Raw genomic sequence first — 15066 nt, forward strand, 5'->3', positions numbered from 1 at the left:
TGAGAGGCCACTTAACAAGCACCATTTTAGACTTATTGTCACGATCGTGAAATCGTACTATTTTACCCAAATAATTGCAATAAATGATTTCATTGTGTTTTTGGCATTCAATATCCATCCATCCATCCATCTTCAACCGCTTATCCGGAATTGGGTCGGGGTAACAGTTCCAACAGAGATTTCCAGTCTTCCCTTTCTAGAGCAACATTAGCAACTTCCTAATGGGGGATCCCGAGGCGTTCCCAGGCCAGTGTGGAGATATAATCCCCCAATCTGGTCCTCGGTCTGCCACGGGGTCTCTTCCCAGTGGGACTTGCAACGAGGATCTCCCTTGGAACATATAAATCAAAACTACATTTCTGAAAAAAATACGACTTGACATGTTTAATAACTGTTAAACTTTTAGCTCACAACGTTTTGCATTGTGACGTGTTGTGAGCTTGTAGATGTGCCATTTCCACTATTTTTGAAAATGTTTAAAAATATTATGACATGGAAACGATTATGACGATTATGCAAACATATTTGCGATTATCTCAAATAATTGCGATTAGGTGATTATGTAATGATTGTGACAGGTCTATTTATACTTTGGCTATTCGAAAATAGCAAATGTACAAGTTCACATTAACGCGTTGCATCACGATGTGTTGTGAGCGTGTCCGTGCCAAGTCTGCCAACATGCCCGAACCAGGGACAGCAGGGGTTAAAGTTGTTAGCCACTTAAACCCTGCATGGTTTGTTGAACGGTGTCCCCCAGGGGTCTCAACGAAGCCTGCTCTTTTTTTCCCCCTCCATCGACACCAAATCTCTTCGTCTCATAGATCGGCTATACTCTCGGCGGATGTTTGCCCCAGAATGGGGACGCACGCTAGCGTTAAAGTGGTTACGTTTCTTTCAATACAAATAATATAACTTATAATTATGTTTTTAACATTTTTGTCCTTATCCACAGCATTTACATCTGCGGCTGGATGCAAGGGTTATGTTCCCCGCGGTCGAACCACGGGTCCGAGCATCAGATGGTGTGTGAAATCCCACCAGGAATACTTGAAATGTACATTCCTAAATGTAGAAGACAAGTTTACCGTCTCCTGTGTACAGAAAAACAACACTCTTGAATGCATCAAGGCAATTAAGGTGAGAACGCTATAGTGTTAAAATATATAGTGTTAACAACTTATTTTAATGAATGAAATGTTATTTTAATGATCTGTATGGCAGGGTACAGTATATGTTAATACAATATAACAAGTACATCTGCAGTGGTTGGATGTGGTGTCCCTGCTCATCCATTGAGACCCTGATGATGGGAAGGACCCCTACTGGTTGACAAGTAGTACTGCCTGCCTGAAGCTCATATAATCGCAATCTCCCCTGGCCAAGCCAGGTATTGTCGCTTGGATGAGTGATAGATAGTCTAGATTGGTCTGGGAGTATAGGAGACGCGGGTTCGAATCCTGGGTAGGACATACAATTTGAAGATTGCAGTTTTAATCTTGAATTACTGCCAATACCATTGTAAGGACACAATCAAGTTTTTTTTGGTGCGCATTTCTACATAACCGACCAAGGCAAACAAGGAACAACAATGTTTGACCATTTAATTCCAAAACTACACTGGCAATGTTGGTGTTATGAGAGAGCTACCAGGCCTCTGCAAAATGTGCAAATGTTGTTTAGTAGCAAGATGATAAAGATGTGTTTTTGACAGGACAATGAAGCAGATGCCATCACTCTGGATGGAGGAGACATCTACACAGCTGGAATGTCTAACTACAACCTGCACCCCATTATTGCTGAGGACTATGGCCCAGGTTAGATGCATATTGTAACTGATGCAGCATCTATTTCTCCTAATTATGGCTAGATTGTTGTTGTTATCACTTTAACCTGTGGTTCAACCGGTGGTTCTCAACCCATTGTGCCAGGGACCCCCTGAAGATAAGATGTAAAAAAAATCTACATTATAAAAAAAAAAGTCAACATGCTTTGATATTTTTCATAGATCTTCAAAAATAGCAGATGTACAAGCTCGCAGAGAGGCAAGAAGTGACGCGTTGTGAGTTTGTTGATCTGCTGTTTTTGAATAGCCAACATACTGTACATGGATAAAGGGGTTAAAATGATTGTGATGCTACTTTTGCTGGAACACCCCCAAGGACCCCTAACCACTTAAGCCCTTGTGTCATTGGACGAACCCGAATAGCGCAAATAGCCAAACTACAAGCTCTTAACATGTCACAACACATTGTGAGCTTGTAGATATGCTAATTGTGAATACGAATTTTCCCTTTTTAAATCCTGTGCCCTCTGTATTGGACACATGCAGGCTCAGACACCTGTTACTATGCTCTGGCTGTGGTAAAGAAGAGCTCCAACTTCAGCATCAATGAGCTGAAAGGAAAGAGGTCCTGCCACACTGGACTGGGGAAGTCTGCCGGCTGGAACATTCCCATAGGAACTCTGCTCACCATGGGAGACAATGGGATCGTGTGGGCCGGCGTGGACAAGCAACCTTTGGAAGAGGGTGAGTTTTTTACGTTTATTTGATTGATTTGAAAGTCGGCCTGATTGATTTAAACATCGGCCTGTTATAGCGCCACCAGGAGACCGATTTTTGAAAAACTCTTAGGATTTAGAACAGTGGTTCTCAACAATAGCAGATGAACATCTTGTACAAATCTTCCCTTCTGGGGGTCCCTGGCACAAAACATTTTCAGATGGAGGTCCGGGGCCAAATACATATAAATTTGGGGGTCGTTGGCACGAAAAAGTTTGAGAACTAATGATGTAGAAGGCATTCGTAGAATCGGCCTCAGGTCTTAATGGGTTAAACAAGCCTATGAGCCCTACGTGCAGCTCATGTTTTTTTGGGGGGGGGGGGGGGGGTTCCTCCAAAAATACTGCTGTGGTAAATCCAGGGTTCCATTGGTGTTTCATACATTATCAATGATTACCCAGACACTGTGTTAAAGAGATGCGTACATTATCAATGATTAAACACTGTGTTAAAGAGATGCGTGCATTATCATAGACACTGTATACTGTAGCAGTAATGTCAGTGTTTCATAAATTAAACATGACTGATTATTCTGGCTTTCTAGCGGTGAGTAATTTCTTCTCGGCCAGCTGTGCACCAGGAGCTGACCCTGGCATGTTTCCCAAGCTGTGTCAGCAGTGTCCCAGCCAGGCCTCATCCAACGTGCCGAACTGTGATCGCTCACCGTCCAACCCTTACTACGGCTATGCAGGTGCATTCCAGTGAGTAAATCTCCCTCCTCATTGTAACATGTGCATCAACCTTTTGTGGATGAGGACAAATCTCAAATCTCGAAGGCGTTCGCGTTCGCGGCTCACCCATCTGACCACTTAGATGTTTTTGTTTGAGCTTTTCTGCCTTAATTTGTATCGTACAGTGAAGACTGACAGGAAACAGGGAGAGAGAGACATGCAGCAAAGGCCGCTGGATTCGGGGATCGAACCTGCGACTCACTGTCAGGCTGCATCAGAGCCTTTACTTTGGTAGGCGCCATGACCACTAGGCCATCGGCGCTCCACTGTTAAGTGGTCAGAACAGTGGCCACCACTGCGAGGGTGAGCGTCAGGATTCAGTAGGATTTCTGAGTTATCTCAGAAAGCCATAAACAAGGTCAAGGGAGTAAGGGAGAGCTCAAACCCTCCCTCTCTGGGGCCTTCAGTGGATAGCACTCCACAGCGTACAAAGCAGGCTTATTGTCTCCGCCGTAGGTGGAGAGTATGTTTTCGCTTCGTCCCGCCGTGTGTGAGCAAACATTGTTAGCCAAGCTAACATTGGTCAAGCTCCACGTGACACGTGTCAATATGTTGACACCAATGCCTTTGATTGGCTAGAGGGACGCATGACGAAATAAAATCCTATAAATAGGTGTGTCACTTCAAAAAAACGTTTACGTTTTTTGAAGTGAGGTAAGACAGGATCAATCAGTCTTGATTGGAACAGTACCTTCCAGTCCAAATCACCCGTCCGTGCGTGTGTGTGTCCCTCTGAGAACACCTAACATTGGTCAAGCAAAGGCGCAGAAGGCCAAAGCTAAGAAAGCATACTCATCTACAACAGTAACACAGAAGAGGACTATAGAGTTGAATTGATCCCACAACAACAAGGCCGAAGTCTTAATACTGTAACAATTGGCCACCTTGATCAAATACATTATGTAGCACTAGAGAAAACTGACATAGATCAAACACACCAATCAACTGCTGAAACTGTTCAAGACAACAATGAAGATGAAGAAGACAGACAAGTATTTGAACAAACCAGTCAATTACGACCACTCCCATATGACACATTGCTTCAAGAAGAACATTCTTTAGATGCAAACACTACATATTCAGTCGCCCCTGCAGAACACCAAAAACCACGCACATTCTACCAACAGTACCTTGCACTACAAATCACCCATCCGTGCGTGTGTGTGTTCCTCTGAGAACACCTAACATTGGTCAGTTTTACGTGACATCACAATATGTAATATAAATATATAAATAGGAGGCTGAGATCACACAATCAGTCACCCCTGCAGAACACCAAAAACCACGCGCATTCTACCAAGACGACCCGTTCTACCAAGTCTCTGGCGGAGACTTGTGCTCCGAGGAGCACATTTTCTAGTTAGTAAATCTATTCTAGCAAATCGTTCGCAGGTCAGTTTGCTCTTGTCATTTTCATTACATCATTATGCGGCCGTGGCGGTCCAGGCACCCTAGGCTGCAATGCCTGCCTGACAGCGTAAAGAAAGACAGCGTGTCGCAGGTTCAAGTCCCGATCCCGACGACCTTTGCTGCGTGTCACTCCCCATCTCTCTCCCCATTTCCTGTCAGACTGGTGTCCTATAAATAAAGGAATAAAAGCCACCCAAAAAAATCTTAAAATAAATAAATAATTATAATAACATCATTATACAAAAGCATAACAGCTTTATGGAATATTGTTTTGTCTTTTGCCAGTGTGTGATTGTTCATGCTTACACACCTGGGAGCCTAACAAATAATAAACCAAAAATGTACCAGTATTTCACATCAAACTATTAATTTGCAGATGCCTCATTCATTCGTGGTCTAAAATCAACCTCTTTTTCTAAAATAAATTATGTCACTTTATCGTTGCGTAATATTCACATTCTGTGTGGATGTATATGACACAAACAGCGGTGAAATAATCACAAAGATAAACGCAGCCGATGTGTGAGGACGTTCACTCATGCTTATTCCGAACTCACACTAGTAATTAGCTCCGGATAAGAACGTCTACTACGTAAATGCCTAAAATAAATTGTAAATTGTAATCGTCTCAGGTGCCTGGTGGACGGAAGTGGAGACGTGGCCTTTGTCAAACACACCACTGTTCCTGGTCAGTATTACAACATGTTCTACACTGATATGAAATAACGGCTGAGTTCATATTGATTTATATACACAAGGCACACAACTAAAAAAACATCTCTATTTCTATTCTAAATAATGAATGGGTGATGGTTTATTCAGATGAAGTGAAGGACAGCTATGAGTTGCTGTGTAAGGACGGCAGCAGAGCCAGCATTGACAGCTACAAGAGCTGTCATCTGGCCAGGGTGCCGGCCCACGCTGTGGTCACCCGCACGGACGACCCAGTGATGTCCGCCTTCATCTACACTGAACTCACCTCAGCTGCCAAAGTAAGACACAGCTGGCACACACACATATAAATATTGTTGCGGTCGGGCAGCTAGTATGGGTGTGATATGGTTCCGTTTCTTTGTATTAGTGAGCAATCTAGCAGCAGAGTTCTGTATCAGTTGCAGGCGGGATGTGACTTTCTTGCTAAGGCCGGAGTAGAGGGAGTTACAGTAGTCAAGGCGTGATGATATGAGGGCATGAATGACCTTTTCGAGGTCAGGGGCTGACAGGAGTGACTTGATTTTTGATGTTGTTGTTGTTCCTCAGCTGAAAGTAACAGGATTGGACAACTGTTGTTACTTGTCTGTTAAAAGAGAGGTCGGAGTCAAAAATCACACCCAGATTAAGGGCAGCAGGTGTGACATTTGCGGAAAGGGAACCAAGTTGTGAGTGGAGGGGAGAGCTAGGGTGGAGCTAGGGGGGCCAAATAAAATGATCTCTGATTTAGACTCATTTAGCTGAAGGAAATTTTGGGTCATCCAGTGTTTAATGTCGGAGAGACAGGCCAGAAAGGGTGACATATTTCCTGAACCAGGTTTGAGAGGAATGTAAAGCTGTGTATCATCAGCATAGCAGTGAAAGTTTATGTTATGGGTGCGAATATTGTTACCAATGGGGAGCATATACTGTAGATGGAGAACAGCAGTGGGCCTAGGATTGATCCCTGTGGGACCCCGCATGTGAAGGGGGCCCGAGAGGAGGAGGCCTCTCCGATTGTGACTGCAAAGCTCCGGCCCGTAAGGTAAGAGCTAAGCCAGTCCAGTGCCACCTCCTTGATACCCACCCAGTGCTCTAATCTCCCAATTAAAATGGAGTGGTCAACTGTATCAAAAGCGGAGCTAAGATGCAGGAGGAATAACACTGAGCAGTCCCCAGTTTTGGGGGTCCTTGACATGAAAAAGTGACATGAGAACCACTAAATAACTATTGAGTTGCTTTGTGCCTTGCAGGTGTTCGACCTGTTCTCCTCTAGTGCGTACGACTCAGGCAAGGACCTGATGTTCAAGGACTCCACACAGAGCCTGGTGAAGCTGCCAACTGACACTGATGCCTTCGTGTATTTGGGCGCTGAGTACATGAGCATCATCCGTTCCCTGAACAAAAGTAAGAATAGACGCACGCACGCACGCACGCACGCACGCACGCACGCACGCACGCACGCACGCACGCACGCATGCATGCACATAGAAACGTGTATGATCATCTATGACAGGCCGAAGACCGGGGCCAGCGATGTTTTCACCTGTGTGTGCGTGCGAGTGGGTGTACAGTATGCTTGTGTATGCTTGTGTGTGTGTATGTGTGAGTCCCTAGCTATTCTCGCAAACTAAACTAGCCTAGTACACCAATCCACGCCAAATATCTTGTGCACACTGCCAGCAGGCTAAGGAACTCACTCCCTGCATAATATATATTTTTTAATATCCACGCTCATGGTGCCGCTGTAACAACCCACTTTATGTTTTGGCGAAAGTCTTGAACCGCAGGTCGTAGTCTCAACATTTATTTTCCCCTGCATGGATTCCTCGGTTCATGATGCAACCAAAGTTTTCACCATTGCATTTTCTTCAAATTCTTGCTACTCTAGTCCACACTTCTCCTCCGTGGATTCCTCTGGTCTTGACAGCTGTAACCCACAACTTGGCCAACCACACTTTGCAATTTCTCAAAATTGTCTAGTTTGTATTACTTTCTTAGACTGACTGATTAGTTGGTTGGCTTTGTCACTTTGGCTGCCTGCTCCACCTACTTTGATATATATGTCAATGTGAACAGACATGGGGTCTGCTGTCATTTACATTCATCACGATTATGCTATAATTAATGTACCTCTATTTGCACTCCACTGAACGCCACTTCTAGTTGAAATTCGTCTCTGTCGAGTGGAAACCTCAAAACTGTTACTTTTCAGGATTCAAATTCAAAAACAGCAAAAGTAGCAGATCTACATGCTTGAAACGCGTCGCTTCGCGCCGCGTTTCAAGCTTGTGGATCTGCTACTTTTGATACTTTTGTGTGATGCTGTAGTGTGATCGAGTTAGAAATTAGAATATGGAGATCAGAGGTTTCTGCCAGACAGCGACAGATTATTTAATTGTTTCCTTTTTATTTCTTTGCTTTTCAGAGTCAACCGATGTCACTTCAAGACGTGGTGCCATCAGGTGGTGTGCTGTGGGGCAGGGTCAGAATGAAACATGCCACTCGTGGAGCGCCAGCGACCTGGTGCATGGCATCACCTTGATTAAATGTCAGACCGCCCCCACGGTGGACGACTGTGTGAAGATGATACTGGTAAAACACTTACAAGCTTGGTCTTTTTTTGTTTTTTATTGATTGAATACTTTATTAGTTAGAAATGTAAACAACACATGGTACAGTAAGACATCAAGGCTGAATGGAAAACACAAAAAAAAGTCCTGGGGACTTGTTTCCATTGTGGTCCTACGTATTCAATTCACCAGCATAACTTAACACATTTACACAATAATGCATGTAATCAACAAATACAAACACTGTACAAAGGAGAAAATGGAAAAACAACAGCGGTGAATTTCGATGGTTATTTACATTTACCTCCAGCAACTTCGCAATTGAGCAGTATTGCTGGGGGATCCCGAGGCATTCCAAGGCCAGCTTGGAGATGTAATCCCCCCATCTGGTCGTTGGTCTGCAACAGGGTCTCCTCCCAGTGGGACGTGCAGCGAGGACCTCCCTAGGGAGACACTCGGGAGGCATCCGTACAAGATGCCCGAACCACCTAAGCTGGCTCCTTTCTTTTTTGTCTTTTTTTTTGTCTTTGTCTATGTCTGAGAACCATGGCCTCAGATCTGCTTCCTAGAGGAACATAAACACATAAAGAATCATGTGACTGCATTCTCCTGTCTGCTTCCTAGAGGAACGAGGCAGATGCCATGGCCCTGGACGGAGGACATGTCTACACAGCTGGAAAATGTGGTCTTATCCCTGCCATGGTGGAGCAGTATGATGAAGGTAAAACACTGGTCTTATCCCTGCCATGGTGGAGCAGTATGATGCAGGTACCGCCCAGAAGAGAAGATCCCCCCCCCCCGCCAAGTACCACTAGGGGTCCCCGACTACCCGGACCCCACTTTGAGAACCGATGCTATAGAACAGCAATTCCCAACCTGTGAGCCAGGGCCCTCTGGTGGGCCATGAGAGTATTGCAAGTGGGACCCCAGATCATTGTCAACATACTATGATAATATAAAAGTAAACGTTTAAAAAAATAATCTTTAAAACCTTTAAAATTAGTTTTCATTGTGAGTGATACCAATATTTAAATAAGTGTTAAATAGCTCTATAGTCTCATATAAATTTCAAAACAACAGCTATAAATTTGAAGCTGATGAATAGGTACTCTCTCCTGAATTTTTCAACCCACCTGAAAATGTATTTTGGAGAGACGGGGAGACCCCTGTTACTGTTGCACAAATATCCAAGTAGTGACAGTTCGTCTGTCAGGGTTTGTGTGATGGTGGCTGTTTACGGTGAAACTGTCCTTCAAGTCCAGGAAAACCAGTGTGACATTTCCACTTGCGCACATACTGTATACTGTATAACTAATATGATTCTCTTTTATGTCTTCTATGTCAACACTAATATTGTTTACATCTCTGGCCTTCCTGACAGGACGATGCAGTGACCAGAATGGTGGTAAGTACTGTAGTGTACACCTGTCTGTACTACTACTTTATTTATTTATTTATTTATTTTGTAGTGAAGCTGCTAATGTCAGTCCATCCACAAAAAATATATAATTTATTGTGCACCTTAATGCTCCACTGAGGATGACTTTCAGTCAGCAACTGATGATGATGAATCTCATGAATGGATAAAATATTTTTTATTGAATATAAAATGAGCAATACATTTATTTTGGTTTGGCGATGAACTGTATCTGCTTTTATAGGTAGGCCTACTCTGAGAAAGCACATTACATCTCCTGACCAATAGGGACTCCGAATCCCCCAGTTCATAAAGATCCAAAACGACAGGTGGCACAGACAGACAGCAGTTGGCAGTAGCAAACGGCTAGCAAGGAATGAGCGATGCAACTTCCCCATTTAAATAGGATGCTCTATTATGAAGCGAGTATGTGATTGGTTGAGAATAGAAGCATGGAGCTGAGACCGACCAATGGTCGGCGAGCAGCAACTGCACTGAGTTCCCTGACAGAACGTGCTCTGCACATGTACAATTCGTGACCCTCATTTGATGTCCTCTAGCTAGCACAACCTTTGGTCACAATGTCCAGTCTGTAACTAATCAACTTTTTGCACCACATGTTTCTTTGGCTATCATTAGTATGTCTAATCCTTCACCCACAGCATCAGCCTCCTCTTACTACGCTGTAGCCGTGGTGAAGGGTGCGTCTGGGGTGACCTGGGCCAACCTGCAGGGCAAGATGTCCTGCCACACTGGCCGTGGCAAAACTGCCGGCTGGAACATCCCCATGGGCCACATTCATCAACGCGTTGGCAACTGTAACTTCAGTAAGTACAAGTACACCACCTGGAAATGACGCTAGTAAGTGTTAAATAGCTCTATTATGCTGATAGTACTCATTGCTATAGAGTGTTTTTTCAGTAACAGGAGTCTCCTTTATCAAACTGGAAATTCATTCAAGTGATGACACAAAGAAATGAGCAGACAAAATTGGAAGTGGAACACTATAAAATTTAAGCTGATAAAGTGGTACTCTCTCCTGATTGGCTGACATTTTGTCACCTACCTGACAATGTATTTTCTGTTTATTAAAGAGGAGAGATGGGGAGACCCCTGTTACTGAACATACACTCTGTAGCTGATTACTATCAGAATATAGTGCTTTAACCTTTTAACAAAAAAAAAACCGTTTTGTTTTAACCAAAGAATTATCACTTACCTATACCCTTTAAATCAATGTATTACTTGCTTACTCAATGAATTAGTTAATTAAATAATTAAACTCTTAAGATGCTGTGTGCTAGAGCTTTCCTTTTAAAGTGTGAAATTGGGAGACAGTGATGGATCTCTCGGCCACAGACTGAGTGTCTTCTCCTCTCTTAAGCTGAGTTCTTCAGTAGCGGCTGTGCTCCTGGATCTCCTGAAGGCTCTCACCTGTGTCAGCAGTGTATTGGCAGTAATGCTGAGGGACATGCTAAATGCCAAGCTAGTCCTGAAGAGCGCTACTACGGCTATGACGGAGCTTTGAGGTAGGGGGCGCCAGGGCAGTTTTGACCTGTAAAAAATTACAACAGGTGACCAAATACAACCACCCCAATTGAATACGTTGTATTGTATTAACATACTCATATGATACAGATTGGACAAAATAAATGACATAATAGAGCAAAAGCATAAAGCATAAATATATTGTACACTTTCTGTTGTTAATGCCATAGATGTCTTGCTGAGGGTGCTGGTGACGTTGCCTTCATCAAACATACCACTGTCCCAGGACTCAGTGATGGTAAGTACTCCCCATGTTCTCATGCAGGGCTTCTCCCAAACATATCTGCTATATCTGCTTATATGTAATCTTTTTGAAAATGTTTGAAAATATGTGTTTTATTTTGAATGTTTTATTCTTTTCAACAATAATGACATGCGCAATAATAGGGAAGGTCAGGTTGAACATGGTTAAACTGGCACAATAAACATAAATACGTAAATAAATACATTATTATTATTATTATTCTCTTTGCCCCTCCAGAGATTGAACTGAATTCTTTCATGTGACCTAACCTATGATGTACTGTACCTTGAGTTTCCTCTAAAAAACATTTCTCTTCTCAAGGCAACGGTCCCACATGGGCTCAGAATATCTTGTCTGAAGACTACAGGCTGATCTGTCCTGGGAGCGACACAGCCGTCCGCATCTCTGACTACGCCTCATGCAACCTGGCCAAGGTCCCCGCTCACGCCGTGGTGACCCGCCCAGAAACGCGTGAAGATGTGGTGCGCGTGCTCCTCTTCCAGCAGGTTGGTGGTAGCGCACCTGGTGTTTGCATTTAGAACGGCTGTTTTTTTAATGTTTTGAAAATGTATGAAAACGTAGAAAAGACTAGCAACCTTGTCGTTTCTGTTCAGGCCATGTTTGGTACCAACGGCACCGATGCCTCGTTCAGAATGTTCCGGTCTGAAGGAGCTCTTTTCAAGAGCAGCACCAAGTGCCTCCAGCAGGTACCAACTGGTACAAGCTTTGAGGGATTCCTGGGACCTGACTACATGACTGCCATGAACTCCCTCAGGCAGTGTGCTGGCACTGAATCAGGTTGGTATTACAGTATGGATAAAGAAATGCCAGAGATTACTACATTTTTAAACTACACGTATTTTATAGACTTTTAATTCCCATACTGTATTTGGCCGCAGACCCCCATCTGAAAAGATGTTTTGCCAGGGACCCCCATAAGAGAAGATTTGTGTTGTTAAACGTTAAAAAAACTTGTATTCCACATTTTCACAATCTTTCAAAGCTAGCGTTGTGAGCTTGTACATTGGTTTGAATAGCCGAAGTATGAAATACAGTTAAAATGGTTATTGGTTAAACTTCTCAAATCAAACGTTATTTATTAAGCACATTTACAACGACCAAGGTCGGCTAAAGTGCTGTACATGGTCAAATGAAAAACAAACAAGAAAATAAACAGTTAAAGGCCAGTGAAAAAAACATAAGTAAAAACTTTTAGTAAAAACCTCCAAAGAATGAGCCGAAAAAAATGTCTAGGTTCAAGGTGTTCCAGAGTCTGTGGCCGGCCGAAGCTCACACTGTTTGCAATATTAGTTTAGGGCAGTGGTTCCCGTACGTCATCATCATCATTGTTGCTGTCAGGTGGAAAACTTTGTAGACCGTTACTTTTTTTAATTATTTTAAAAACATTCTAAAATAGTGGGAAAAAAACTCATGCACAGAAAAATGCACAATGATAGTCTAAATTCTATTTTCTCCTAAATTCTATTTTCTCCTTATCCACTAGATCTGGAGAGGTCATGCACCTTCCATTCCTGCCAGCAGAAAAACTAGTGCAGATCTCAGAAGAATCAGAAGGAAAAAAGACAAAACCAGGCTCAACCTGACTACCTACACTGGACCCCAGTGTTTGTATGTTTGTTTGTTTGTTTGTTTTAATGATTGATTCATAGAAATACACCCGTTTTTGATATATAGAACTTCCATTATTTTTCTATACAACCATGCTGTGCACTATTCCAACTTCTACATATCAAGAGGGCTTGGAGCGCAAGTGACATGATACTGACATGAAACTGACATGAAACTGACCATAATGATATTCACATGAAACTGACATGATACTGACATGATACTGACCATAATGATATTCACGTGAAACTGATGATACTACCCCGTAGATTCAGAGTTATAGACCTGTAAGGATCCTAACTATCAATTATTTTGCTGGGGACCCACTGGAACCCCCTCAAGGACCCCTGGGGGTCCCAAGACACCACTTTGAGGACCACTGGGTCAAACACATGCTAGTATTTTGCTTCACCCTTCACAATTTCTTCTTCTTATGACGTATATCAATGTATTTGAACATGTCTTCAACTTACTGCTTTTGTGACTTTCTCAAAAGATTCATGAGAGGAGAGATACAATGAGAAATAAAACAAGCAGGAACAGGTCCTACTAACATACATGATGTTTCTTTTTATTGTCATTCTTTCAACATGGTGGCATGTGCTTGTAAACCACAGGTAACTGACAATTTAAATATTGGGTGACAAACGGCTGTAGTAAAAAAAAAAGAAGAAGAGACAGAAACGGCTGTTGACTGGAGCTGGAGGTAATCCCAGTTCTCCTATAGCTACATGATGTTTCTATGGTTACTACTGTAAAACAGATAAAGCCAACAGTTATTAATTTGGTGTGTGTGTGTGTGTGTGTGTGTGTGTGTGTGTGTGTGTGTGTGTGTGTGTGTGTGTGTGTGTGTGTGTGTGTGTGTGTGTGTGTGTGTGTGTGTGGCAAATAATAGTATTCATGAAATAATAATAATGTAATTCTTGGTACATTCCATTGGCAAACATTGATCAGTATAGTAGCCTACATGTACCCAGTGTTTGGACCATCACACAGCTGGAAGAGTGACAGAGAGCAATTACAAAAAACACTCATTCACGATCCACTCAGTTGACATGAAAACACTGACCTCCGGTGGTGACTGTTATCCATTACATTCATTGACATCATTATTCCAGACAGTGTGGCTTTCACCACAGGCCAACACTAGAACAGGTGAATAAATTGGGCGGCGGGCCTCTTCCTTACTTCCATCAGATGTTACCAATGATGCTAATGTGTTCCATTCCGGTCAAAGTAACAGAGTTGGGGTGCTGATATTGTGCATGTTGGCTCACTGGAAAGACTCAGTCAGTTACAAATGGTCCCTTAGGTCTTAGGATAAGTAACTTATGGGTAAGTTATGGGGGTCAAGTTTGAGAACCACTGTGCTACACTCAAGGGAATAGAGCCTTCATTTGAATCATTGGTAACACCTGTGAAGGAAGTAAGTAATGGGCCCAATTTATTTCCAATATGGCTGCTGTCCATAGCGCCTATTTAGTTAGAGCGACATAAAGCAAATACAGTTAATAGTTCACTGTCCCTATACGTTACGTTACCTCTTTGATGTAGGGAAGTTCAGGAAAATCCCCAAAAAGACCACTGGTGGACAAAGTATATACTCAAGTAAATACTTCGAGTCTGTCTCGCAAACCGCTAGAAGTATAGGCTACTGCTGCCATGCCAGTAGGCCACAGAACTACCTAGTATTCTTTAATTTATTTTTGGTTATGTTTTATATAATTTCTTATATTTTATGATTCAATTACTCAATGGGGCTTTTGAATGAATACTTTATTAACAGTTTGCAAAAAGTAGGCCTACAGTGGTAGAGTTTATACAATGATGCTAAAAGGATAACACAAAAAGCACTGAGGGCTTGTTTCCATTGTGGTCATCTTATGTATTCAATTCAACTGCAAACATGGTGCTCGTGTGCGTCGCAGACAACCCAAGGGAGTGAGTGCCCTGTCCGGCGTCGAATCGGTCAGATAGGTGGTTGTCCAGAACCACCGATCCGACCAATACACTTACATATTGATATTGCCGTATATGGAGATCTGGTTGTCCATATGGAGATCTGGTTGTCCGGTCAGACCGCTCTGCCCATATTTGGTCATACCCATATGACCGTCCGACTTCAATCTTGGCACACGCATCGGCAAGGACTCGAGGGAGTGTGGCGCGCCTGCCGTTGAGTTGTTCGGAACTTATCCGACCGATATGACCGTATATGGCCATGCATATATGTCATGGTACATTAAGTGTAATGCAGGTGT

The 15066-nt window shown here is 42.9% G+C and overlaps 1 protein-coding gene across 1 annotated transcript in view; it reads left to right on the forward strand.

The window, feature by feature from the left end:
* LOC308093369 (serotransferrin-like) overlaps positions 1 to 12941 on the forward strand; it is a gene marked incomplete at its 5' end in the record, with an annotated part of 40584 nt that extends 27643 nt beyond the window's left edge. Inside the window, 8 exons of the mRNA XM_080439703.1 lie at positions 8592 to 8688; positions 9349 to 9372; positions 10047 to 10211; positions 10769 to 10913; positions 11103 to 11170; positions 11498 to 11682; positions 11791 to 11974; positions 12681 to 12941. Of these exons, the coding sequence (XP_080295829.1) occupies positions 8592 to 8688; positions 9349 to 9372; positions 10047 to 10211; positions 10769 to 10913; positions 11103 to 11170; positions 11498 to 11682; positions 11791 to 11974; positions 12681 to 12727 (915 nt within the window). The 3' untranslated portion in view covers positions 12728 to 12941. The remainder of the gene's footprint in view (positions 1 to 8591; positions 8689 to 9348; positions 9373 to 10046; positions 10212 to 10768; positions 10914 to 11102; positions 11171 to 11497; positions 11683 to 11790; positions 11975 to 12680) is intronic.
* Positions 12942 to 15066: the final 2125 nt, after the last annotated feature.

Source organism: Gymnoscopelus braueri (assembly GCF_963280865.1).
Source record: "Gymnoscopelus braueri genome assembly, chromosome: 10".
NCBI lineage: Eukaryota > Metazoa > Chordata > Actinopteri > Myctophiformes > Myctophidae > Gymnoscopelus > Gymnoscopelus braueri.